The sequence below is a fragment of the Bos javanicus genome, chromosome 18 (genome assembly GCF_032452875.1).
Source record: "Bos javanicus breed banteng chromosome 18, ARS-OSU_banteng_1.0, whole genome shotgun sequence".
In the NCBI taxonomy this organism is placed as follows: domain Eukaryota; kingdom Metazoa; phylum Chordata; class Mammalia; order Artiodactyla; family Bovidae; genus Bos; species Bos javanicus.
Genome location: NC_083885.1, coordinates 16,880,588 through 16,906,207, shown reverse-complemented (window position 1 = coordinate 16,906,207; position 25,620 = coordinate 16,880,588). Strand labels below are relative to the sequence as shown.

General features: G+C 42.3%; 2 protein-coding genes across 4 annotated transcripts in view; one reads left to right on the top strand and one right to left on the bottom strand.

The window, feature by feature from the left end:
* Positions 1-17,836, bottom strand: part of LONP2 (lon peptidase 2, peroxisomal) — an 84,600-nt gene extending 66,764 nt beyond the window's left edge. For both annotated transcript variants that reach the window (XM_061387105.1, XM_061387106.1), the window contains exons 1-6: positions 17,493-17,836; positions 8,638-8,872; positions 6,653-6,784; positions 5,249-5,371; positions 3,037-3,200; positions 250-344 (exon numbers count right to left, since the gene is read on the bottom strand). In XM_061387105.1, the coding sequence (XP_061243089.1) occupies positions 250-344; positions 3,037-3,200; positions 5,249-5,371; positions 6,653-6,784; positions 8,638-8,872; positions 17,493-17,725 (982 nt within the window). In that variant the 5' untranslated portion in view covers positions 17,726-17,836. The remainder of the gene's footprint in view (positions 1-249; positions 345-3,036; positions 3,201-5,248; positions 5,372-6,652; positions 6,785-8,637; positions 8,873-17,492) is intronic.
* ABCC11 (ATP binding cassette subfamily C member 11) overlaps positions 13,642-25,620 on the top strand; it is a 90,229-nt gene continuing 78,250 nt past the window's right edge. Inside the window, exons 1-2 of one of the 2 annotated variants that reach the window (XM_061387101.1) lie at positions 13,642-15,075; positions 25,207-25,349. In XM_061387101.1, the coding sequence (XP_061243085.1) occupies positions 25,251-25,349 (99 nt within the window). In that variant the 5' untranslated portion in view covers positions 13,642-15,075; positions 25,207-25,250. The remainder of the gene's footprint in view (positions 15,076-25,206; positions 25,350-25,620) is intronic. The other variant, XM_061387102.1, reaches the window with a different exon arrangement.

The following is a 25,620-nucleotide window of genomic DNA, read 5'->3' as shown; positions in this document are numbered from 1 at the left end:
ATCGAGAAACACATATTCACCAATTACAGAAAATCCTACCTTCTCCAGAATTAGGCAAAAGGCACTTTTACGCAGCACCCTCTTTTCCTTTACTTCCTAAAACCTATGACACAAGTTCAGTCTCTAAATAGTTTACATCATGAACTACTATAACAGAAAGATAATCAATGGGAAATATTTCACCAGAATTTGCTCGAGCTTCCTGAGAGACAATTAGACTGCAAGAAAAGGTGTTATTTGTGCACTCACCAGTTGTACTTTTGTTCCAGGGAAGCTCCACCATAAGTTCTAAATAATTTCTAGTCAGAGCATATTCTGGCATTGACTGAGGCATTTTTTTGAGCCTGTGGGGAAAGAATACACAGCAAACCTTTCAGGAACAGAAAAATTCTGTGAAACAGAAAACCAAGCATATCTCCCTTTCTTGGTCAGATGTATCACGCATTTTTGGCTAAACAAATCTGAAAATGTTTTTATTAGGCTGGTGCTAATGTAACTGTTAGCTTCCATAACTTAGCTAAAGTAACTGGGGCTTCCCTGGTGGCTCAGACAGTAGAGAATCTGCCTGCAATGCAGGAGATCCCTGGGTAGGGAAGATCCCCTGGAGAAGGGAATGGCTACTCACTCCACTTTTCTTGCCTGGAGAATCCCATGGACAAAGGATCCTGGCAGGCTCCAGTCCATGGGGTCACAAAGAGTTGGACAAGACTGACAAATTTCACTTTCACTTTTCAACATAACTGTGGTTTTTGCATTGCTGAACTCTGCCATTTGATATTGGAATATATTCTTAAAAAATGTGGTTATGCTATACATCATTTTAATGTGCATTTCTATGTTTTTTGCTAATGACTTATTACTTGCTGTTTATTTTAGACTGGGGAAATGATGTTAGACAAAAACCAAATTCTATGATATCTTACTCAGGTTCAAAATGGGTTTTAAAGCAGCAGAGACAAGTCACAACATCAATAACGCATATGGCTCAGAAACTGCTTAATGAATGTACAGTGCAGCGGTGGTTCAAGAAATTTTGCAAAGGAGATGAGAGTTGTGAAGATGAGGAGTGCAATGACTAGCTATGGGAAGGCGATAATGACCAATTAAGAGCAATCATTGAAGCTGATCCTCTTACAACTACATAAGAAGTTGCCGAAGAACTCGACGTCAGCCATTCTATGGTCATTTAGCATTTGAATCAAATTGGAAAGGTAAAAAAGCTTGATAAGCAGATGCCTTCTGAGCTGACTGTAAATCAAAAAACTCATAGTTTTGAAACATGCAACAACTTCAAACCATTTCTCAGTAAGATTGTGATGTGCGATGAAAAGTGGATTTTAGATGACAACCAGGGATGACTAGCTCAGTAGTTGGACTGAGAAGCTCCAAAGCACTTTTCAAAGCCAAACTTGTACCAGAAAAAGGTCGCAGTCACTGTCTGGTGGTCTGCTGCGCGTCTGATCCACTACCGCTTTCTGAATCCTGGCAAAACCACTGCATCTGAGAAGTATGCTCAGTACATCGAAGAGATGCACTGAAAACCGCAATGCCTGCAGCTGGCGCTGGTCACAGAATGGGCCCAATTCTTCTCCACAATTGCCCAACCACACAGCGCACAACCAACGCTTCCAAAGTTGAACCAATTGGGCTACAAAGTTTTGCCTCATGTGCCATATTCACCTGATCTCTCACCAACCGACTACCACTTCTTCAAGCTTCTCGACAACTTTTTGCAGGGAAAATGCTTCCAACAACCATCAAGAGGCTGAAAATGCTTTCCAAGAGTTCACTGAATCCCAAAGCACAGAGTTTAGTGCTACAGGAATAAGCAAACTTATTTCTCATTGGCAAAAATGTGTTGATTGTAATGGTTCCTATTTTGATTAATAAAGATGTGTTCTAAAACTACTATTACTTTTGCATCAACCTAATAAAAATCTAGGTAATAAAAAGATTATTTTGTTTTAAACAGATACTTGCAAACTAGCACTCTGATCCTATCCTTGAAATATGTAAGGCCTTATCAATATCTGTATCTCATAGGAAGAGTCTCAAGTCAATTACCCAGTGATTTACTTAGGTGCCTAATCATGTATAATACAATAATTACATATTGTCTTGTATCAGAGAGAAAGCTCATCAGATATTTAATTAAAATAATGCACTTCCATAATATATGCAGTGCTTAATAAAGTGTTCTGTACATAATAGATGTTCTGCATTTGTTAACTAATGTCAGAGTCACTGTAAAATACCTCAATGACATTTACTTATGTTCTTAACTGTGCGTCTCAGAAGTCAAATCTGTAGTTCCTGATCATACATTTAGGTTGATTACAATCCACTCATTAAAAAAATGCAATACAGTCAGAATGTTATAAGTACGGAAAGAAAAAATTGGCTTTAACCCTGAGATTATCCAGAAAATGTGATCAACTCATGTACCCTATTCTGTCAGCAAGGTTCCCCTGTACTTTATCTTGAATGAAAGCAAAAATGATTGTCCCTGCCTCCTAAAGTTAATCTAAGGACGAAAACAGTGATGTGCAAAGAACACAATGACCGCATAAACATTATTTCTAAGTAAAGTATGGCCTTAAGACTATGAAAAGGCAATAGTGACTTGTGCCTGACAGCATCCAGTAGATGGAAAAGTTACATCACTTAGTATATTCAGCACTCAAGAAAAAGAAAATGCTCAACATGGTGTTGGTTCAGGAGTATTAAGTATTAAGAATCAGATTCTGATGGAGGAATAAAGAAGAGAAAGCACCTCACAGATCACCGCTACAACCTGAGAATTAGGAAAGCCATAAACATAAGAAATAAAGGCGATAAAGAGATAACAGTGGAAAGGTAAGATGAATAGAGTGGTCCATAACTATACTAAATATAAGGGAAAGGAGAAAGATAAAAGACTATGAAATGAGAGATCAGCTTTGTAACACAAGTAGCAGATTCACTTCCATGAGCAACAGTTTTTAACGTTAATAAGCAAATGAAAATCCTAATGAACGAACAGCTTCTACAACCTACCTTTTTATCTCTTTGACACAGACTTTGTGGGCCTGTTCCGGCATGCTGGATGTCCGTATCTTTTTCTCCAGCATGACAATGTCATCGTTATCTTCATCCTCATCCTCGTCCGCTAGAGCTCCTGGGACATGTGTAATCCTTCTCATAGGCCGTATTGCGATGACCTACAAGATAAAGCAGGAATGAAAAACCGCGTGCCCAAGTAAACTGGGGACGAAGCACCAAGCGGCAGGAGACATTTTTACGGGTAGAGTCTAAAGCTTTAGGAACTGAAGTTCAGAATGATGAGGAGGAACATGAACATATGGAGGGAGCAGAATTTAAAAAGCAGATGAAGATGAGATGGACGTGTTTCTTCCATACATGCTAACACTACCAGCATGAGAAGAAAAAATTCAAGAAATTGGCTACTAGTAATGATGAAAACATCTAAGAATTGTCTCTTCTTGGGCTACTACTGCAGCCACTATTTTCTTGATATACTTAATGACTACTCATCATTTGGCAACTGAATAAATTCCATTTTCTCCCTACAATACAAAGTTTCTTTTTAACATCATTAACCTTTCAGCTACTGCCTCTATTCTCTTCATCTGTAACAAGCAGAAAAGTCTTCAGCCTTTGAAAATGTTTTAACTTATCTATGGTTTTTTCCAATTAACTATACACTATTTCGGAGAAGGCAATGGCACCCCACTCCAGTACTCTTGCCTGGAAAATCCCATGGACGGAGGCACCTGGTAGGCTGCAGTCCAGGGGGTCGTGAAGAGTCGGACACGATAGCGACTTCACTTTCACTTTTCACTTTTATGCATTGGAGAAGGAAATGGCAACCCACTCCAGTGTTCTTGCCAGGAAAATCCCAGGGACGGGGGAGCCTGGTGGGCTGCCGTCTCTGGGGTCGCACAGAGTCGGACACAACTGAAGCGGCTTAGCAGCTTAGCAGTATACACTATTTACTTCCCTTGTGATGTTCTGCTTTTCCAACAAGAGGCACTAATCACCACTTCCTCTTCCTTTCTGGTTACTTAATAATTTGTACTTTGTACTTTGACTTTTGTCTCCAGTGTGCTGAAATTGTTCCCTGAAACCCAACAACAGTCTCCTCTGCCAAGTCAAATGGTCTTATTTAAGCTCTCCTTCTCTGTGACTCTCTGCTGCTGCTAAGTCGCTTCAGTCGTGTCCGACTCTGTGCAACCCCATAGACGGCAGCCCACCAGGCTCCCCCGTCCCTGGGATTCTTCAGGCAAGAACACTGGAATGGGTTGCCATTTCCTTCTCCAATGCATGAAAGTGGAAAGTGAAAGTGAAGTCGCTCAGTCGTGTCCAACTCTTAGCGACCCCATGGACTGCAACCTACCAGGCTCCTCCGTCCGTGGAATTTTCCAGGCAAGAGTACTGGAATGGGGTGCCATTGCCTTCTCCACTCTACCATGTTTTAAAAACCACCTACTCTTTTGAAATTCTCAACTCATTAACACCATGAATCAACTCTAGCTGTTCCGGGAGCAAAATGATATACTGGCATTTAACTTAAAGGCCTTAGAGTTTATTTAACTTATGAAATTACCTATTTAATACAGTCAAATATAAAAGTTAAAAACATAAAACAGCAAAAATATAATTTTATAAAAACAGAAATATTAAACTAAGACTAACAGTTTGCACAAATGAAAATTGAAACGTTTATAAATTAAAACAAAAAAAGTCAAGTCAAAAACTTAAAACAGTACGAAATAATTTTTAAAAAGCCAAAGTATGGCACAACACATTCAGTCAGTCCTTTTAGAAAATAATTTTGTGGTATGCTCTTAATAAATACTGTATGCAGTGGGAAAAAAAATCATACTCAAAGACAGTCGTCATGGTTATTTGTTAATTTTTAATATATTGAAAACATCACACACACAGAAAAAGAAATGGCTTAGTAAACTATCCCTTTCAATGAGTATCAAAATGAAACATGAGAAAATGTCTACATGCTTCAAAGGAAAAAAAAAGTCCAAACATGGACAAGGGGCAGAGGGAAACAAACTAGAATTCAAAATTTTATCAGTAACTTGGGTGAAAGAGACAACGAACTTGTTTCTTCTTTGTTCCTTTCTTTATTCCCCCAATTTTTTTCTTAAAAAAAAAAAAGAAAACAACTGAACCTTACCTCACACAGAAACAACTAAAGAACCTAAAGAAATGGGTTAAAAGGAGGATTTACCCGCTTATCATCATCTTGCTTGTGTTTTCTGGTTTTCTGAAGCAATTTCAGGCCTTCGATTTGTCTGACAAGCAGCGGTATGGTCATCTTGAACCGTTCCTCCAGACTCACAGCATCTAAAATCTGAAACATTTTACAGCATCTCTCTCTCAGAAATACATGCTCCAGAAATAAGGCAGTCAAGACTCATGACTTAAACTGCTAAGTAAAAAAGATAACACCTCTCAATATTCACAGCTACACTATGGCGAACACAACCAAATTATCAGCAAGGTCATCTGACATAAATACCAGAATCCGAAAACAAAGATAAGAATAACAGTATCTTGAGTTTCTATTTAAAAGATGAAGCCAAGACATTGCTCCAAGAGCAAGAACAAAACACATTTTATGTCAAGTCTTTCCCGGGAATTATCCTCTGAAAGCCCAGATGTGTCTATGTAGGAGGTCTAAACAAATTACAGGTTCAAAAAATTTAACATTTTACATACACAAGAGCCTAGGAACATTTTAACCAACCTCCAAGAATGATTTGAGTGAGTAATGCTCTCTGGTTCCTCAGTAAAATGCCCTTGCTAAGCCCAAGCTAGGTCAGTCGGGAGAACTCCTGCGTTCTCTGCTCCTACCAGCTAAACCGAATTCTTGTGTTTAAACACAACCTATCTGCATTAGTCGCATTGGCTAGTATAATTGTTAGACTTAAGCATTAAATAAACTGACGAAATAAGGAAGGTAGTTTAATGTTCTCGGAAGAGTCAATAAAACAGATCGCTTAAAAATAGTACAAAAATAAGTGTACAGGAAAACTGTTATAGTTTGGAGAATGTGAAGTCGCTCAGTCATGTCCGACTCTTTGCAACCCCATGGACTGTAGCCCACCAGGCTCCTCCATCCATGGGATTGTCCAGGCAAGAGTACTGGAGTGGGTGGCCATTTCCTTCTCCAATAGTTTGGAGAAAAGACATTCAAATCTAAGAATCCACATTTGGATTATTTTTCAAGTGTCTTTTAAACTCATTTCACTTTAAACAAATAGAAGTTGAAAACCATAAAAAAATCATAGATAACACATCATAGCTGTGGTTTCTGTAAGAAACACGAAGAATTCTAACAATGCAGACTTATTATATACAAGGGAAAGGTCACAGCTCCACATTTTTAAAAAGTCATTCTCACTTAAACTTTTTCCTAAGTTAACAAACTACCAGTACTGATAATGCAAAGGCAAGAACTGTCTGGGTACACAAAAATGTAAAGCAATCACTTTAAAGTCAATTTAAGTGTAAATGTATCTTAACTACTTCTGTGGGTCTCCAGTATCTCTTACCTGAAAGTCAAAACTTACTACCTAGATCTGAATAAGAAGTGACAAAGCAGCGTGGCATTCCGGAGGGGAACACTGACCTGGAGCTTCTCTTTGTTGCTTGTTCGGATAATTGATGTCAGAATGTCTGGTAAAGCTTCCCTTGGAAGACTATCTAAAAGACGTCTCAATTTAGCAACTGCAGGGACAGACATATCCAACATTTCAACCAACTACAAAGGGAGAAAAAAAAGTCCTTTTTAATAAAATTGGGCATTATTTGTGATTTTAAAAAATCAAATTGTCAAACAGGTTTAAGTTTGGGTCACAAAGAAAGTCCTTGCTTCCGAACAATCACTGATTATTAGGGTCCAGGCATTTTTACAGGACTCAAAGGAAAAGAGAAGTATAGTTAAAATGTCGATTGGAATGAAAAGCAAAAATGGCTCAAAAGTGGGTAATAATAATGTTTATAAAAGTGTTTGTAAATCAGTGATTTTATTTTAAAAAAGTAAAATTTATAGAAAAGTTACAGTAGTATAAAGAAACTCCTTCCCCTAATAAACTCCCCCTAAATTCATCATCGGTTAACACTTTGCCACATCTGCTTTCTCTCTCCCCAACTCTACACACACACACACAACACACAAATATTGCTAAACATGTCAGAATAAACTGCAGACATCATGACCTTGTTCTTAAGAATAAGGATACGTATTCTCTTACAGAGTGTAATTATCAAATTCTGGAAATTTAACATGGCTGATTATGTTAACCAGTCAGTAGCTGAAATACTGTTTTTAGTAGAACACAGGATTAGTTAAAATCTGAGCACTGACTGAATGACTTAAAAAAAAAAACAAACGAGTTCCAGGGTATAGCCTGGAGTTAAGACAGATCAAGCTCCAGGCAAACTTTCGGTAACTGTGATATTCAGTGGGGCTGTTGATAAAGCTCCTCTTGCCTTTTGCACGATGGTGGTGTAACTGTGGTGATGTTATAAAAATTCCTTGAATGTCATTATAAAATCTTAACATATTTAAAACTTTCTGTTGATTTAAAGTGGGGAGAAGTAAAGTATAAAGAAAGAAGCTATGATGCTATGTCCAAGAGAGGAACTGAGACTCAGGGATGATCACTCAGGAAAAGGAAGATAAATTCTACTTTCCCCTTAATCGCCTTCATTCCTAAATAGCATATTCACTTACTCTGGTTCTCAAACTGAAGCTTCTCTCTTCAAGTAGGTTTTTCCTTTCAGTTCTGAGAGTGGATGTAGTTCAAAATTCTCTATGTTCCTGTTGTTCACCACACTAGAAATGTGTCCCTTCAAATGCCACATCAAGTACAAACACCACAGGCTATGAACACCTGCCCTACACACTTTCAATAGTCAATAGAGTTTATAATCAAGGCCTTTAGACACTGCCTGTCCCACACAGTTCCAGCTTAGTCACTGGGTTACATCAATAGAACACACAAGACTACATTTTGTAATATACTTCAGTAAGATCTGAAGTGAATAAAAGCATAAAAGCATATGCTTTGGGGGTGAGGGGAGAAGCTTTCTGCTCAATCGAGAATTAAAACTCAAACCTAGAATTAAGGAGTCCAATGTTTAATGTACACCTAATGTGTGCATCCCTCCCAGAATTCTAGAGGATCGAGGTTTCAACCACATGTGAAACCATGGACTTTATCTTCCACACCAGCCACAGTGTGATCCTGACTTCTGAACCAACGTGACATATAGTGTGCTGCCTAGATCTTCTAGTGACAAACAGCTTCTGTTCAATATTTTAACATTTAAGATTATTTAGGTTTAATAACTATCTGGTGTGGAGACACTGAAAGTTACAAGGAAAGCTCCAGAAACACTCTTTGGAAAAATTTTAGAAAGCATTGGCTAGCATGTCCTAGAAAAACTGAGATACAAGCCCAGACAAAAGCAATTTGAAATCAATATATCACTAAATCTTCTAAGCACATACTGCCTGAACACTTCACCACTCAACAAATTTATCACATCTTATGGTAACAAAGAAACCAAAGAAAAGAGAATTTTAAGGAAACACTAAAAGCAACTCACTTGTACCGCATATTTGTAAAACTGTTCGGATAGCTCTCCGAGCTCCTCCCTAGTCTTACAGGTATTAGGGAACTCCTCCAGCCGGTCCAACTGTTCCACCTCGGCAACAGGATACGGCTTCTCTTTCACAACCTGTATGATCTGGAAGCGGCACAGGCCTGTTATCAGCAAAGTATAGTGGGGCTTGGGCCAGTTACTGCCCACAACCTGGACTGCCAGTGCAGCTGTCCCAATCCTGAAAAACACACAGAACAGCAGCGTTACAAATGCTCGGTATGCAGGACAGAAACTCACCTCAAAAGGCTTGCCTTTTCTGAGAAATTCATCAAAAAGCAAAGAACATCTAAAGTGCAAATGAATTACTTCTCTATTTCATTCAGCATCCGGTGCACTGTCTGTTGGGCTTTCCTGGTGGCTCAGTGGTAAAGAATCCGCCTACCAATGAGGGGGGCTTCCCTTGTGGCTCAGCTTGTAAAGATTCTGCCTGCAATGTGGGAGACCTGGGTTCGATCCCTGGGTTGGGAAGATCCCCTGGAGAAGGGAAAGGCTACCCACTCCAGTATTCTGGCCTGGAGAATTCCATGGACTGTATAGTCCGTGGGGTCACAAAGAGTCAGATATGACTGAGCGACTTTCACTTCTTTTCACCAATGAAGGAGATTTGGGTTCAATCCTTGGGTCTAGAAGATCCACTGAAAAAGGAAATGGCAACCCACTCCAGTATTCTTGCCTGGGAAATCCCATGGACAGAGGAGCCTGGCAGGACTACAGTACATGGGGTCGCAAAAAGTCAGACGTGACTAAACAGTAACAACAGCACCGTCTGTTAAGTCCCTACCACCTGCTATGGGGCCATCTCATTCTAATTAGATGTTTTAAGAATTAGGTAGAAATTCCTAAGCATTTGGATTAAACATAAAAACGTAAAAGCTGTTGAGATTTACATAGTTTAAATTAATTTTGCCAGCTGGGAATGAGGTAATCTTTCACCAGAATATACACTAGCATTATGAAGTCGCAAAGAGTTGGACACTACTGAGTGCGCGCACGCGCGCACACACACACACACTCTGCTGCTGCTGCTGCTGCTAAGTCGCTTCAGTCGTGTCCGACTCTGTGCAATCCCATAGACGGCAGCCCACCAGGCCTCCCCGTCCCTGGGATTCTCCAGGCAAGAACACTGGAGTGGGTTGCCATTTCCTTTTCCAATGCATGAAAGTGAAAAGTGAAAGCGAAGTCGCTCAGTCGTGCCCGACTCTTAGCGACCCCATGGACTGCAGCCTACCAGGCTCCTCTGTCCATGGGATTTTCCAGGCGAGAGTACTGGAGTGGGGTGCCGTTGCCTTCTCCGCGCACACACACTCTAAGTAGATTTAAATACAAACAGTATGACATAAACCAACCAATCCCTGTTCCAACCAGTTTTTCTAACACCAAACCAGGTTTTTTATGTAATCAGTCTATAAAACTGCCATCAAATCTGGGAATTAACACGTATGCCCTTGAACTCTGAATTTCTAAATGTGGGGCTAAATATCAGAGGCCACACTTATTCGTGGTCTGAGGAGACTTAGTCAAATACCTAGACCTCAGCAAAGTGTAAACCTAGTTCTGAGTGGTAATCACCACACCTAACACTTGATAGAAAGTTACAAGCCTCAGCCTTAGAAAGTCATTTAAGCCTCAGCTCCTTATCATTCAATTCTGACCAAGTTGCATATAAACGAATCCACAGGAAGGAAGCCTCATCCAAACTAAGCTGCACTAATACAAAGCAGAAAGATCAAGATTCAGAGGTGACTTCCAGATGCCATCTACAGCTAGATTTTCTCCCCTGAGCCACAGGCTAGGTTGTAACTTCAGAAAAGAAACTAAAACCAAAGTGCTCAGCGCTTTCAACACTGGACAATGGTGACACAGGAATATTAAAGTCACCCATCTCAAACATACTAGTGGCATAGACAACGTGCGCATACTTTAGTGAGACTGCTCATTTCCAACTGCAGTTCATTCTTGATTCCTTCCTTGTAAATGATGCATTCTGTATATAACCTGTAACCTTTGGCTTCCCACCGCTACTCCACTCAGTTTATTCTGAGTTATGCGTGTATTTCCTTACCATCCTTGCAAGCATACCACGTGGACAGGGGATAAAACTTGATTTTAATAATAAGTGAAACCAAACAATCAGGAAAATAATTTGGTGGGGAGAAAAAAACATCACGTACTTCAAAAACCTGATTTTGTGTTGCAGCTGCTTTTCTTCAGTCACTAATCAAACAGTAGGTTCTATCTCCCATTTGCTGAAAACCTGCCTAACTCCCTGAGCGAGTTAGCTGGACCTAAACTAGAGACTAATGAAGACTGTAGTTCACGGCAGATGACAACCACAAAAGCTTATATAATGCAGAATGTTTACAGTTCTATTTATAAGAAACACTGACAGATAACAAACTGGATTCCCAGCCTCAGGGGTTAACAGACTAGAAACTAAAGAGAAACCAGAGGGAGATAAGACAAATCCAAAACTCTAGATTAGAAAATAAATTTAATTATTTGGGCTATGTCACTGATTAAAGGTGACATAAAAATGAGTCTTCTCACAAAGCAAATAAAAGTTTTGCTAACTGTAAAAGGAGATGTTCCAAACAGTAAAGTGATTAAGTGGAAAAAATATACAGGGGTTTTCAATGTGAATTATTTCTTACTTTAAATCACTTGTAGTTGACAACAGACCTAAACAAAAACCAAAAGGGTACATAAAAAGAATGCACCCTTTTTAAAGAAGAAACATGATGTGCAAAATAATTAGATGGCTAGAAAGAGACTATTCAGTGAAAGACATTTGGGGTAAAAGCTCTGGGAAGAAGGATGACATTTATGTTATTTAAGATTTTTTTTTTAATGTGGACCATTTTTAAAGTCTTTATTGAATTTGTTACAATATTGCTTCTATGGTTTATGTTCCAGTTTTTTTTGGCTGGGAGGCCTGACCAGAGATCCAACCGGATTCCCCTCTAGGCACTGGAAGGCAAAGTCTTAACCACTTGACTTCCAGGTAGGCCCCTAATGCTATTTTAGACAAGCTGTATTGTATGTTGGGCTCTAGGTTTTACATATAAAAATAGGTATTGAGTAAACAAAATGTTCAATTAAAACTTTCCTTCTATGATCGAACTATGATACATAAGGCTTATATCAACTTAGTCATCTTTCTAAATAACCTACTTCTATTACTATGAGCTTTATTGTCGTTTAGACGCAAAGTTAGTTAAGTTGCTCAGTCGTGTCCCACTCTTTGCGACCCCATGGACTGTAGCCCACCAGGCTCCTCCGTCCATGGGATTCTCCAGGCAAGAATACTGGAATGGGTTGCCATTTCCTTCTCCAGGGGATCTTCCCAACCCAGGGATCGAACTCAGGTCTCCTGCATTAGAGGAAGACACTCATGTCCAACTCTTTTGCAACCCTATGAACTATAGCCTGCCAGGCTCCTCTGCCCATGGGATTTCCCAGGCAAAAATACTGGAATGGGTTGCCATTTCCTTCTCCAGGGAATCTTCTGGACCCAGGGACTGAGCCCACCTCTCTGGCATCGGCAGGTGGATTCTTTACCACTGAGCCACCTGGGAAGCCCAAGCCCTTTTTTGCTGTTGGTCAGTCGCCAAGTTGTGTCCAATTCTTTGTGACCACATGGACTGCAGCACACCAGCTTTCCCTGTTCTTCCTCATCTCCCAGAGTTTGCTCAAACTCATGTCCACGAAGTTGGTGATGCTATCTAGCTATCTCATCTTCAGCAGCCCCCTTCTCCTGCCTTCGACCTTTCCCGACATCAGCATCTTTTTCAGTGAGTTGTTTCTTTGCATCAGGTGGCCAAATTATGGGAGTCTCAGCTTCAGCATCAGTCCTTCCAATGAATATTCAGGGTTAATTTCCTTTAGGATTGACTGATTTGATCTCCTTGTTGTCCAAGAGTCTCAAGAATCTTCTCCAGCACCACAATTAAAAAGCATCAGTTCTTTGGTACTCAGCCTTCTTTATGGTCCAACTCTTACATCTGTAATGACTACTGGAAAAAAACATAGCTTTGACTATACAGACCTTTGTTGACAAACTGATGTCTCTGCTTTTTAATATGCTTTCTAGGTTTGTCACAGCTTTCCTTCCAAGTAGCAAGCGTCTTTTAATTTCACGGCTGTAGTCACCATCTGCAGTGATTTCGGAGCCCAAGAAAATGAAATTTGTTGCTGTTCCACTTTGTCCCCTTCTATTTGTTATGAAATGATAGGACCAGATGCCAAGATCTTCATTTTTTTAATGCTGAGTTTTAAGCCAGCCTTTTCACTCTCCTCTATCACCCTTAAGAGGCCTTTTAGTTCCTCTTTGCCTTCTGCCATTAGAGTGGTATAATCTACATATCTGAGGTTATTGATACTTCCTCTGGCAATCTTGATTCCAGCTTGTGAGTCATCCAGCCCAACATTTTACATGACGTACTCTGCACAGAAGTTAAATATGCAGGGTGACAATATACAGGCTTGAGGCACTCCTTACCCAATTTGGAAACAAGTCCATTGTTTGATGTCCGGTTTTGTTATTTCCTGACCTGCATATAGGTTTCTCAGGAAACAAGTAAGGTGGTTTGATACTCCGATCTCTTTTAAGAATTGACCAGTTTGTTGTGATCCACACAGTCAAAGGCTTTAGCATAATCAATAAAGCAGTAGATGTTTTTCTGAAATTCCCTTGCTTTGTCTATGAACCAATGGATGTTAGCGATTTGATCTCTGGTTCCTCTGCCTTTTCTAAACCCAGCTTGTACACCTGCAAGTTCTGGGTTCACATAGTACTGAAGCCTAGCTTGAAGGATTTTGAGCATAACCTTGCTAGAATATGAAGATAAGGATAGCTGTGGTCTATTTGCCAACCACTTGCTTTTTTCTTTTCTTTTGTTTAACTTAATTTACTTGGTCAGGCCTAAAAGTTGGCTTAAAACTCAACATTCAGAAAATGAAGATCATGGCATCTGGTCCCATCACTTCATGGGAAATAGGTGGGGAAACAGTGGAAACAGTGTCAGACTTTATTTTTGGGGCTCCAAGATCACTGAAGATGGTGACTGCAGCCATGAAATTAAATGATGCTTACTCCTTGGAAGAAAAGTTATGACCAACCTAGATAGCATATTGAAAAGCAGAGACATTACTTCGCCAACAAAGGTCTGTCTAGTCAAGGCTATGGTTTTTCCAGTGGTCATGTATGGATGTGAGAGTTGGACTGTGAAGAAAGCTGAGCGTCAAAGAATTGATGCTTTTCCATTCTGAAGATCAGCCCTGGGATTTCTTTGGAAGGAATGATGCTAAAGCTGAAACTCCAGTACTTTGGCCACCTCATGCGAAGAGTTGACTCACTGGAAAAGACTCTGATGCTGGGAGAGATTGGGGGCAGGAGGAGAAGGGGACGACAGAGGATGAGATGGCTGGATGGCATCACTGACTCAATGGACGTGAGTCTGGGTGAACTCCGGGAGTTGGTGATGGACAGGGAGGCCTGGCGTGCTGCAATTCAGGGGGTTGCAAAGAGTCGGACACGACTGAGCGACTGCACTGAACTGAACTTGGCTTGTGGGATCTTACTTCTCCAACCAGAGATTGAATCTTGGGTTTCCCTTATGGCTCAGCTGGTCAAGAATCCACCTGCAATGCGAGAGACCTGAGTTCAGTCCCTGGGTTGGGAAGATCCCCTGGAGAAGGGAAAGGCTACCCACTCCAGTATTCTGGCCTAGGGAATTCCATGAACTGTATAGTCCTTGGGGTCATGAACAGTCGGACATGACTAAGTGACTTTCACATCACTTCACTTCACTTCACTTCAGAGATGAAGTATCCCAAAATGAAGAGGGACTGAGCAATCAGTACTATGAAGAAAGGAAATGCTACTCATTTAAAACAAAGACTGGAAGACTGGGAGAAGACTGCAGAGCCATCTCGAAATGTCTGAATTCACTGTGCAGGGAATGTTAAATTACTGTCCATTTTCATTAAGAAAACAATGAGCTTCTGAGGAGTCACTAAAAAGACAGTCCAATGAAGCAGGGTGGCCTGCGGTGGCAGGAGAGCCAAGTTCCACACTGGGGCTAATCAAAAGTAGGCAACATGCCTACACACCAACATGCAAAAAAGGGACTGTACTGTTCAACATGGTTGAGGAAGTGGTTCAGCTAAGTCAACATCTGACCCTGGCACTTTAGGACAAAGAGTCTGGGGAAACAAATGATCACCGCTGTTCCTTGAAGACTGAGGCACCGTCACCTGGATGGTCTAAAGGCAGCAAGAGACAGGAGCAAAGCCCTCGCTGTGCCTCTGGGGTCCTCCTACAATCTGAAACAGCAGGTAACTGCGGAAGGGCAGATTTGCGCATTGAAACAGAACAACGTTGTAAGTAACTCAATACTTGTAATATTAAAGCTCTTTTAATTTTTAAAATAAGAGCATTTAAGGCTCAATTGGGGAAAAAAAGACACTGGAACCTAATATTAAGGAACACAGTCTACATAAATTTTTCAAGTAGCAAATAATATTTCTAGGTTAATGAGATGGTCTAGGATTCAGATGTAATGCTGAAATTCCATGAAGAATTTTCGATGTCGGTTTTCTAAATTAAATGATTAAACTTTAGCATTGCTACTCATTTAAAACAAAGGCCAAAATAAGAACAGCAAGAACCACGTTACACCTCATCTGATTATTAGTGGATAACTTCCAAGGAGGATAATTCAGATAGAATCATACCAACAAATAGTCACTCAAAACTGAAACACGACTAACTCTACTTTCAAAATTCACAGTGTATCCATGAGTAATCAAAAATATCTTTGCATGAGCACACTGGCCTCAACTAGCAATTAAGGACCTGTGCACAGAAAGCAAAAAATTATGGGACTACACAGAGGCTTAAGGAGTGGGGTCATGTGTAGGAAAACCAGAATCCAACACAGTTTATCACAGTTTACTGAAACTTGAAATCTGTCAGGGGACTTCCCTGGTGGCCCAGGGGTCAAGACTCTGCCCTTCCAATACAGGGAGCGTGGGTTTGATCCCTGGTCAGGGAACTAAGATCCCACATGCGGCCAAAAAATACATAAATAAATAGAACTGTGCGGAAAGCGAATCTCTGTTTTTAAAAAGGTATCCAATTTTACTCAAGCAAAGCAAAGCAGATCAGATGGAAACCAAAATGTTTTCCATGCTTGAGAAAGGCGAGGCTTAAGGTGGCCCAACAAAGGATTGCTCTGTTTTTGTTGTTTTGTTTTAGGAGGGGAGGGGAGCTGAGGGGAGGGGAACCACATCTCTGAGAATTTGAGTAAAGCCATGGTCTCCTTTAAAAAATGTATATAATGAAAAGAATTTGGACAAAAACAAGACTTTCCTAACCCTCTCAAAATCCATTAAGAGTTAAGTACACCTAATTTTAAAAGAGGTAACTGTAGATGAAAGAGGAAGGGCTCTAAACCTTAAACATCTCAAGAAGAGTTAAGGACAGGAGGCAAGAGCTTGGGAGGCTTGGTGATAACAGCATCTGTTGACAGCATAGTATATACCAGCTCTGTCCAGTAGAAATATAATGCCAACCACCTATGTAATTTGAGTAGCCACATTAGAAGAAACAGATGAAATGCTAATATTTTACTTAACTCCTAATATCCAAAATACTACCATTTCAACACTTAAAATCTATAAAATTAATCAACAAAACACTTTTCATACTAAATTTTCAAAATTTAGTGTGTAGTGTACACTTATAGTACATTTAGGATGACCAACCATCCTGGTTCATCTGAACCAAGGGGTTTCCTGGGACACAAAAGTTTCAGTGCTAAAACCAGGACGGTCCCTGGCAACTCGGACAACTGGTCATTCTAGGATCTCAATTTGGACAAGCCACATTTCAAGCTATGCAGCTACCCACAGACAGTACTAGACCGTGTAAGCATTTATCCAGGCCAGCACAAAAAAGACCACGTGTGTGATCTCACTTCTTCATCACACACCTAAGAGGCAGATGCTGTTAGTTTCCAAATTACAGATGAAGAAAGAAATAAGCACAGGTTCCACCTGTCACCCAAAGTCACACAACTAGACAACTAGGGTCACGGTGTAGGGGAATCGGTGAGCTTGGGGTGTAGGCGGTGAGCTTGGGGTGTAGGCGGTGAGCTTGGGGTGTAGGCGGTGAGCCTGGGGTGTAGGCAGTGAGCTTGGGGTGTAGGTGGTGTAGCTTGGGGCCTAAGAGATGTTGAGATATAAGAATAGAAGGGGAGACAAGGGGAAACGTGAACAGGGAAGGCCCTTTAGGAAGGAAAACAGAAGAACCGAGGGGACGAGAGAAGGCGGGGGTTGGAGGGTGGGGGAAAGACAGGGAGTGTGGAGAACAGATGGCTTCCTCAATAAAGAAACGGTGCAATATAGGCTGGGACGGGGGGAGAGAAAACGTGACGGAGCAAGTATCTCAGTCAAGAGGACAAAAGAACTGGGAAGAAGGAACAGAAAGAAGGGCGTAGGGACAGGGAAGAAAGGAAAGAAAAGAGCCGGGCGGGGAAGGTTAGGCGCACTCTTAGGAGCCTGAAGATCCGGGGGGCGGGAGGGAAATTCACAACAGATGGTGAGCAGCTAACTGTGCAGTTTTCACGACTCCGTGGGTCAAATCGTTTAACGGTCACGAGGCACTGCTGTCACCGCCTGTCTGGCACGGGAGTCGTCTGAAGAGGCGGGGGCCCCCTGCGCCCCGCGCCCCGAGGCCGGGCCGGTCCAGGAAGGACGCCGCGCCGCCGCCGCCGCCGCCGGGCCGTCCGGCCTACCTGTGCAGCGGCGGCAGGTCCTGCGCGTCGCTGGCCGGGTCGGGCGTGTTGGGGATGACGCCCAAGATGGTGCTCTGCAGCGACGTGCCCTTGAGCAGGCGGCTCCGCACCAGCTGCAGGTTGCGGGCCGAGTCCACGCTGGTGCGCATGGTGGAGCCGGGCAGCAACACGCCCTCGTGCGTGAGCAGCAGCGGGAGGCGGCTAGGGATCTGGATGGGGCTCACGGACGACATGGCGACACCCCTCCGCGCAGGGAGAGTCCCCAAGAGCCCGATGCCCGGCTTCGCGCGGCCTCCTCGGCGGCGACCCAGGCTCTGACTCGGGCGCGCTGCCGCTTCCGGTCCCACGCGCCCGCTCACCCGCCCCCAGTCTCCGCCGCCGCCGCCGCCCGGCGCCGTACACACGCGAAGAGAAGCGCACTCCGCCCGCCGATGACCCCCGCCTCCCCGCCCTCTGTTTTCTCTGGAGTTTCGTTCATAGCTGAGCTGTGTGCCCACCAATGGTCCGTGTGAATATTATCCACTTGAAATGTTTGTACCTTTCTATTCGAATTGATTTTAGATGTACAAAAATATACTAGGGAGTTTCCAGGTACCTTTCACCCAGCTTCCCGTGTAACCATCTTACACAATCATGATTCGACTCTAAAAACCAAGAAACTAATATTACTGTTACCTAATTTATGAATCTCCACAAATTTTTCCAGTTTTCTCACGTGTCCTTTTTTCTGGTCCAGGATCCCACTTTTTATTTAGATAAAATATCACCTCAATCTTTTTTCTTTTTTCCTTCAAAGCTTTGGTCTCTTATTTTGTAGAATGTCGCTCTCTTAGGGTTTATCTGATGTTTTCTCAAGATCACATTATACATTTTTGGCAGGAAGACCACAGAAGCGATGTGCCTTAGTGATACATTGACGGTGAAACATCTTACCAATGATGATTTCAACAGTGATTAGGTTCCCCACTTTAAGGTACTATTTATCTCATTATAAGTAAGAGTCTGTAGGGAGTTAAGTCTACATTTATCAACTGGAATCTGTAAGAAAAAACTGCCCCATCTCCTTCATTTATTTACGTATTCTATTATTTTTTATGTTAATATGAAGTCAAATATTCAATGTTTTATGGGTTATCATGCAATGATATCATGTATTTCGTTGCTCGAATTTTTTCACATTTGGCCTTTGGGAGCTCCTTCACCCCTGTGAGGAAGGTAGCACTATCTCCTTTTTATAAATGAGTAATTGAGATTCAAAAAGGGTAAACAGTTTAGTTATTCATGATTACAAGGCTATTAAATAGCAGTAGGGGAATTGAATTTGACTTGGTTTTGGCTGTAGGTTGCAGAGGGAAATTTTTCCCCAAATAAGAAGTTCAGCAAGGTTCTCAGAATCCAGGAGGGAATTGAAAGTCAAGTCAACATGCGTTTCTTGAGGGCCTGCTAGGTACAAGTTCCTTAAGCACCACTTGGCCAGAGGGACAGACCCACAGGTGGGTGAGTCTGATCCAGGAATTGTTTGTTTCTGTATGTGAAGTAGGTAAGAGAAAAGAGAAGACAGGTGTCCTAGCCGCTGTGCTGGAGACAGAAATTTGGGAACTCAGAGTCTCCTGCCTAAAGCTCTTTCTCTGTCGTGATCCCACCTTTTATTCATTCACCAAACAACTATTTTCTGAATGCCTACTATGTAATGGATGTTACTTTAGATGCTGGGGATACATCAGTGAACACAACAGACAAGCTTCCTGCTTTCATGGAGCTAACATTCTGGGAGAAGAAACAGAAAATAAGTAAGGAAAGTCCTTCTGGATGGTGATATGCCCTTCAGATGGCCAGAGCAGGCCTCACTGAAGAGTTGAGCTTTGTTTGAATGGAGCCCTGAACTGCAGCCACACAGAGGTTGTGGGGTGGCTGCCAAGGGAGTGCTATTCCAGGCAGAAGGAGTGGTGATGGCAAAGGCTTTCTGACGGGGATGGATTTAGAATGTTTGTGGAGCATGCTCCTGTGATTTGCTGAGTTGGAGCCTGGTGAGGGAAGCAGGAGAGAAGTGGGTGGGGTGGGGTGGGGTGTAGAGAGCTCAGTAAGGAGTAAGGAGTGGGGGTCAGGAATCTGCTGAGGAATTTGGGTCTTACTCTGAGCTTGGGGAATACTTTTTCAGATTTAACGTTTTCAAAAGGTCATGTTAACTGCTGTGTGGAGAATGGAACACAAGTGTTTAAGGTCAGTTAGGAGCTGGTTGAAGTTGCCCAGGCAAGAGGTGATGCGGACTCAGACCAGAGCAGTATATTCAAACCATGTTTGAGTGTAGCTTCAACACAGCACGCTGATGGGACTTCCCACCAGGGAAGTAGCTAAGAATCCACCTGCCAGTGCAGGGGACATGGGTTCCACCTCTGGTCTGGGAAGATTCCGTGAAACGGGCAGCGAAGCCCATTCACCGCAACTACTGAGCCAGAACACTAGAGTCTGAGCTCTGCAGTAAGAGAAGGCACCTCAGTGAGAAGCCTGCACACCACAGAAAGTAGCCTGCACTCAGCAGCAAAGCCCCAGAGCAACCATAACTAATTAACTAACTAAAATAAAAACAGAAACAGAGCATGCTGATGGATTGGACATGACAAGTGAAGGAGAAACAGTCAGGGCCTGAGCCTCGAGGGCCTCCAGAGCAGTTGTGCTGATCAGCAGGAGATCTTGGCTCCAACCAGCATGCTCTGCATTGCTCTCTGATGGCACTGGGTACCTGACACTGTGATAGGCTCTGGCGGTGAAGCAAAGATAAAAACATGCAGGACCTAGCTCCCAAAGAGCTTAGCTTTTCACCAAGACTTCTCCAAGGACAAGGGGGAATGTCCCCATTTTTTCAGAACTTCAAAAACCATCTTATAAACCTTGCAGTATATTTTCTGAACACACGTTTAATGCTTTTAACATATACTCTCCCTAACAACAACAAGCAATATGAGTGTCTAGTCACATAGTAATAGCTGGATTTATTTTAAAATACAATTGCATTCCATGCCGTGGAAGGCGTGGTATGGCACCGGGTCCACATTTAAGTTGCTTACTTGATGAACACCTTCTTTCCACCCCACCCCTGAGGGATGGGGTATCTCTGTGATGGGGTGCCAGTCCCCTTGGGAAAGCAGCAAGAATCTAAATGTGAGGTCTCAAGTGACCGAGTGGCTCTCCTGGTTCCTTCTCTAACAACACTGCGTCTACTTTCTTCATTTATCTACCAAATACTTATTCCACCCTGGTATAAAAGGCCTGAGGTAGGCAGTAAATAAATAAGCCCCCAAAGAAATGGCAATTTCAGAAAGTGATAAGTAAAGGAAATCTAATAGGAAAATGTGTAGAAAGTGCTAGAGAGAGGAGGACAAGATGAGGGAGGCAGATCTGGGAGGCTGTCCACAGAGCTTACCCTGTGAAGGTGGTGTATAAGCTGAAACCTATGTGATGAGGAAGGCCAGGCTCTGCCGGGGAGCTAGGAGGAGCATGCCCTTGACAGACGGTAGACAAAGGCCAAGATGGGAAGGAGCTTCCCAGTTTCTGGAACAGAGATGATCAGGCGCTGGGCTGGAGGGATTCAGCAGTCGAGCAGATGGCCAGGGCCAGCAAGGGGCTCCAGGAGCTCTGAGAACTCGCCCCCAGAAAGCTTTATCCAACTCCCCAGGGAAGGGAAGGGAGAGGAACAGGAGAAATAAAGTCTAGTTCTCTCAGCTTCTTCAGGCCTGGCTTGCCGGTGCCTCTGCCCCTTGCCCTGAGCATCTCCCCTACCCTCTGCTGCCCTTCTGGCCTTGGACACTTTCCGGCTGGGAAAGTGTTCGGAACAATGAGGAAAGAAACCAGTTCTTCCAGAAAGATCACCTGCCTCCAACGGCCCTCTCCTGTCCACAGGCTGTTTCACCATGTGCAAACGGCCGTGAACTAATCCTGAGTCTAAACTAACCCTAATATTGCCTCTCCCTGGGAATGGGGGAGCACAGAGCTGGAAGTATCTGCCTCCTTCCTGGTTTATGCCCAGTCCTGACCTAGACCCCAGCCTGACCACAGTGATGGGCTTGTCACTAACTAGACTGAATAAACTTCAGCTCTGTCTTCTTCCTGAAAGGAAGTTGGGAAGCCAGGGAACTTTTCTTTTTTCTGGGATACCAAAGGAAACCCTGGAGGGAATTCCTCTGGCCAGTCAAGGAATCAGGGGTGGGCCTCATAGACATGGAAGGTGCCCCAAGCCAATATGTGACTCAGTTCCAGTTATGCTGAGAGAGCAGCTCGTGTCCTATAAGCATATCCATTATACACATTTGCATTCCCTTCATTTGCATTTGGAGAAGGCAATGGCACCCCACTCCAGTACTCTTGCCTGGAAAATCCCATGGACCGAGGAGCCTGGTAGGCAGCAGTCCGTGGGGTCGCTAAAAGTCAGACTCGACTGAGCGATTTCACTTTCACTTTTCACTTTCATGCATTGGAGAAGGAAATGGCAACCCACTCCAGTGTTCTCACCTGGAGAATCCCAGGGATGGGGGAGCCTGATGGGCTGCTGTCTATTGGGTCACACAGAGTCAGACACGACTGAAGCGACTTAGCCGCAGCAGCACTGCATTTGCTTTACTTTTCCCTGTTACTAATTTCCTGGATAACATCTATATTTCTATATGGAGTTATATCTTTGAAACCATCATGTATCTCTTTGCAGGTGTATACAAATAAACCAGATTGGCAAATCATACTATAACTGAAAGGTGAGAAAAAAAAAATCTAATTTCTGTATTAGTGCTCCAAGAATCTGGTCTTCCTCATGAGTCCCTACTTGCCAGTTAACTAGGAGAACATAAATGTTTAGGCTCACTGTTTTAAAATACTGGTTTATGAGGACTAATTGTCAAATTTTCAGGAATTTTGAGAGCCCAGTTGTTAAATACAAATAGTATTTAAATTATTAAACTTACAATTAATTATATCAAAGACAAAGATAATGCTCAAAAATCTATCACTTCCTAATTATTTCACTATATTTACTTTTTATACTTTTAAGTTTATTTACATCTACTGTAGATAGGGGCTTCCCAGGTGGCACTAGTGGTAAAGAGCCCACCTGCCAATGCAGGAGTCGTAAGAGACACAGGTTCTATCCCTGGGTTGGGAAGATCCCCTGAGGGAGGGCTCAGCAACCAAGTCCAGTATTCTTGCCTGGAGAATCCCCATGGAGAGAGGAGCCTGGTGGGCTGCAGTCCATAGGGCTGCAAAGAGTCAGATACCTCTACTTAGCATGCACACCCACTGTATTTGTACATAGAAATACTGTACAGTGATTTCTTAATGCGCTTCTCTTCCCAACATGTTGGTAGCTTGAAATCATCCTTGATGGGAGGACTTATACCACAAAAATCAGCAAAGGCTACATATCTGGATTTGTTTTTATTATTTTATTGATTGCCTAGGCTTAAGAAATAAATGCAGGAAATGTTAATAATTCAGATTAACAAGTGTATTGCCTGTAGGCATTACATTGTGAACAGCACAAAAAATGAGAAAATCCTCTTTCGGTATCTGGAAACTCTTCAGCAGTTACATGGGTTATTGGCAAATGAGTGAAGATGCAACCAACATAGTCTTCGATGCTTCAATTCCCTCTTACTTGTTAACATAAAGCACAATGTCAAGTTACAGTTGTGTTGGAACTACATTCACTCACCAGTTGCAATCACAGGTTAGTTGTAGATGCACACGTTTACCAGCACACCATTGACAACACTAAGACAGTCCCTTGCCAGGGTGCATGACTTGCAATCTAGAATTTACTTCCTCCCCCTCCCCCATCCCAGTCCCTCCACTGAGCACCTTTGTGTCTTAGTAAATAAACTGTAAGCCAGTATACCATGGTTCTACCCCCAGGGCTTCCTTCCACTGAATCATGCCAATTTCACTTTAGGCTGCTCTGACAGAGAGAAACTGGACTCTTCCCAAAGTCTTAAATAAGAGCTACCTGACACCCTCTCTTACCTGACATACCTCTTTTATTTTAAAGTTTTCCATCACCCCTGAAAGGTCCACTTCTATCCTCACATGCAGGTACACTCACCCCTCAGTTCAGAGCTGGGATTTATTCCAGTCCCCCTGTGGATTTGAAAATCCAAGGATGCTCAAGTCCCTTATATAAAATAGTGTAGTATTTACATATAATCTAAGCTCATCCTCCCATATACTTTAAGTCATTACTTATAGCTGTAAATACAATGTAATGCTATGTAAATAGTTTCCTTTGCCAACTGAAGCTTTCCTTTGGGGAATACTGAGATTTTATTTTATTTTTCCTTAATATTATCTATAGTCAGTTGGTTGAATTTTGATTGCAGAATCTATGGGTACAGAGGGCTAACTGTATACTTATGGCCTGGTGCCATGGCTGGGGAATCTGTCTTATAGGCTCTATAGGAGAATTCCAGAAACTGAGTCCACCAGATTTGGGTGTGATTTGCTAAAAGGAAGTGAGATGAGAGGGAATGGGATAAAGGAATTTAGAGAATCTTCTCCCAAGACAATAGGCTAGTCTTCAAGTCTGTTTACTTGAAACACAATCCAGTATTTGAATGCCAAAAGCTATATCTGAGCAGGAGGACTGACTACATAATTTGTGGGACCCAGTGCAAAATGAAAATGTGGGACTCCTTGTTCCGATTGTGAAGAATTTCAAGATGGTGGTGGCAGAACATCTGTAAGTCCATCACAAGCTGGGGCCCGGTGAGACACCCATCACACCCCATGATGCCAGCCCTGTCGTACATTTTCTTTCTCTTTCCATTCCTTCAGAAACATTACTGACTACCATCCCCTCTCCTGCCCCAGGCACATGGATGTTCTGAGAGTGAATCATATATTCACAAAGGCAAAATGAAAAGCAAATTAATATATTTTTTAGTTATTTAAATTTCCTAAATCAAGGACCTGGTGGTCCAGGGGCTTTGACTTGAAGCTTCCAATACAGGGGGCCCGAGTTCCATGCTTGGTCAGAAAATTAGATCCTAAATCCTCAAATAAGATTTTGCATGCCTCAACTAAAGAAGCCACATACTACAGCTAAGTCCTGATGTGGCCAAATAGATTTATAAATATTTTCATAAATAAATAAATGTCCTAAAGCATACCCAGATCCACTCCCCTGAGTCTGAGAATGGCAAAATCACATTTCTTTCATTTATTTATTCATTCATTCACCATTGATTTACTGAATATTGCCCTCCTCCTAGGGGATCCCTAGGCCTGAGGGATTTAATAGTAAGCAAAGCAGACCTGTCTTTGTCCTTGTGAGAGTCTCCGTTTAGTCCAAGAAATGAACTCTAAAAAATCAGTGATTCACCTAAATAGACAATTATAGACTGGAATTAAAGAAGAGGCATGGTTAAAGAAGCATGGTTTAAAAAAAAAAAAAAAGAAGAAGAAGCATGGTTTTACGAGCAAGCCTTGAATATATTAAAGAAGATTGACCTGGCCCAAGGATGTAGGTTGGGAATGGGTGGTTTGGGGTTTCCCTGGGTGATCTTAGGCTGAGCCCCAAGTAGAAGTTTAAAGACAGGGAGCCAAGCCCATTCCTAACAGAGGGAAGAGCAGGTGCTGTGACGACAGCCCCCCCGGACACTCCTTCTTAAGCGGTATCCCCCTCTCCTGGTTGCTTGGGGTTCCATCTAAGCTGTTCTTACCTGTTGCCTTTCAGATTCTCTGATTCTGGGAAACAAAGAATTGGCAGTACACCTGAAAATGACCAGAAGGAGGATGTACTGGGTCCCCAGGTCTTCTGGTGGCCTTGTGAATCTCGGCTTGGATGTAGATGATGACATGGTTTCAGGACTTAGCTATGTAAGTAGATCTCCTTTGCATCAAAACACCAGGAAACTGAGTTCAAAGGGTACTGTCAGTGGTCATAAACTGGATCAAATTTTTTTGGTCCCCTATTTATTCAATTTTGAGTTTTTTAAAATGAAGCTCTGGCTTCTACAATTAGATGAATCATAATTGTTGATTATGATGCATGTTCATGGCTCATACAGCTGTCTCCCACTACCCTCCACTCCCCACCCCATTTCTGTCTCTCTCACTTATTTATGCATTTACTTATACTAATACGATA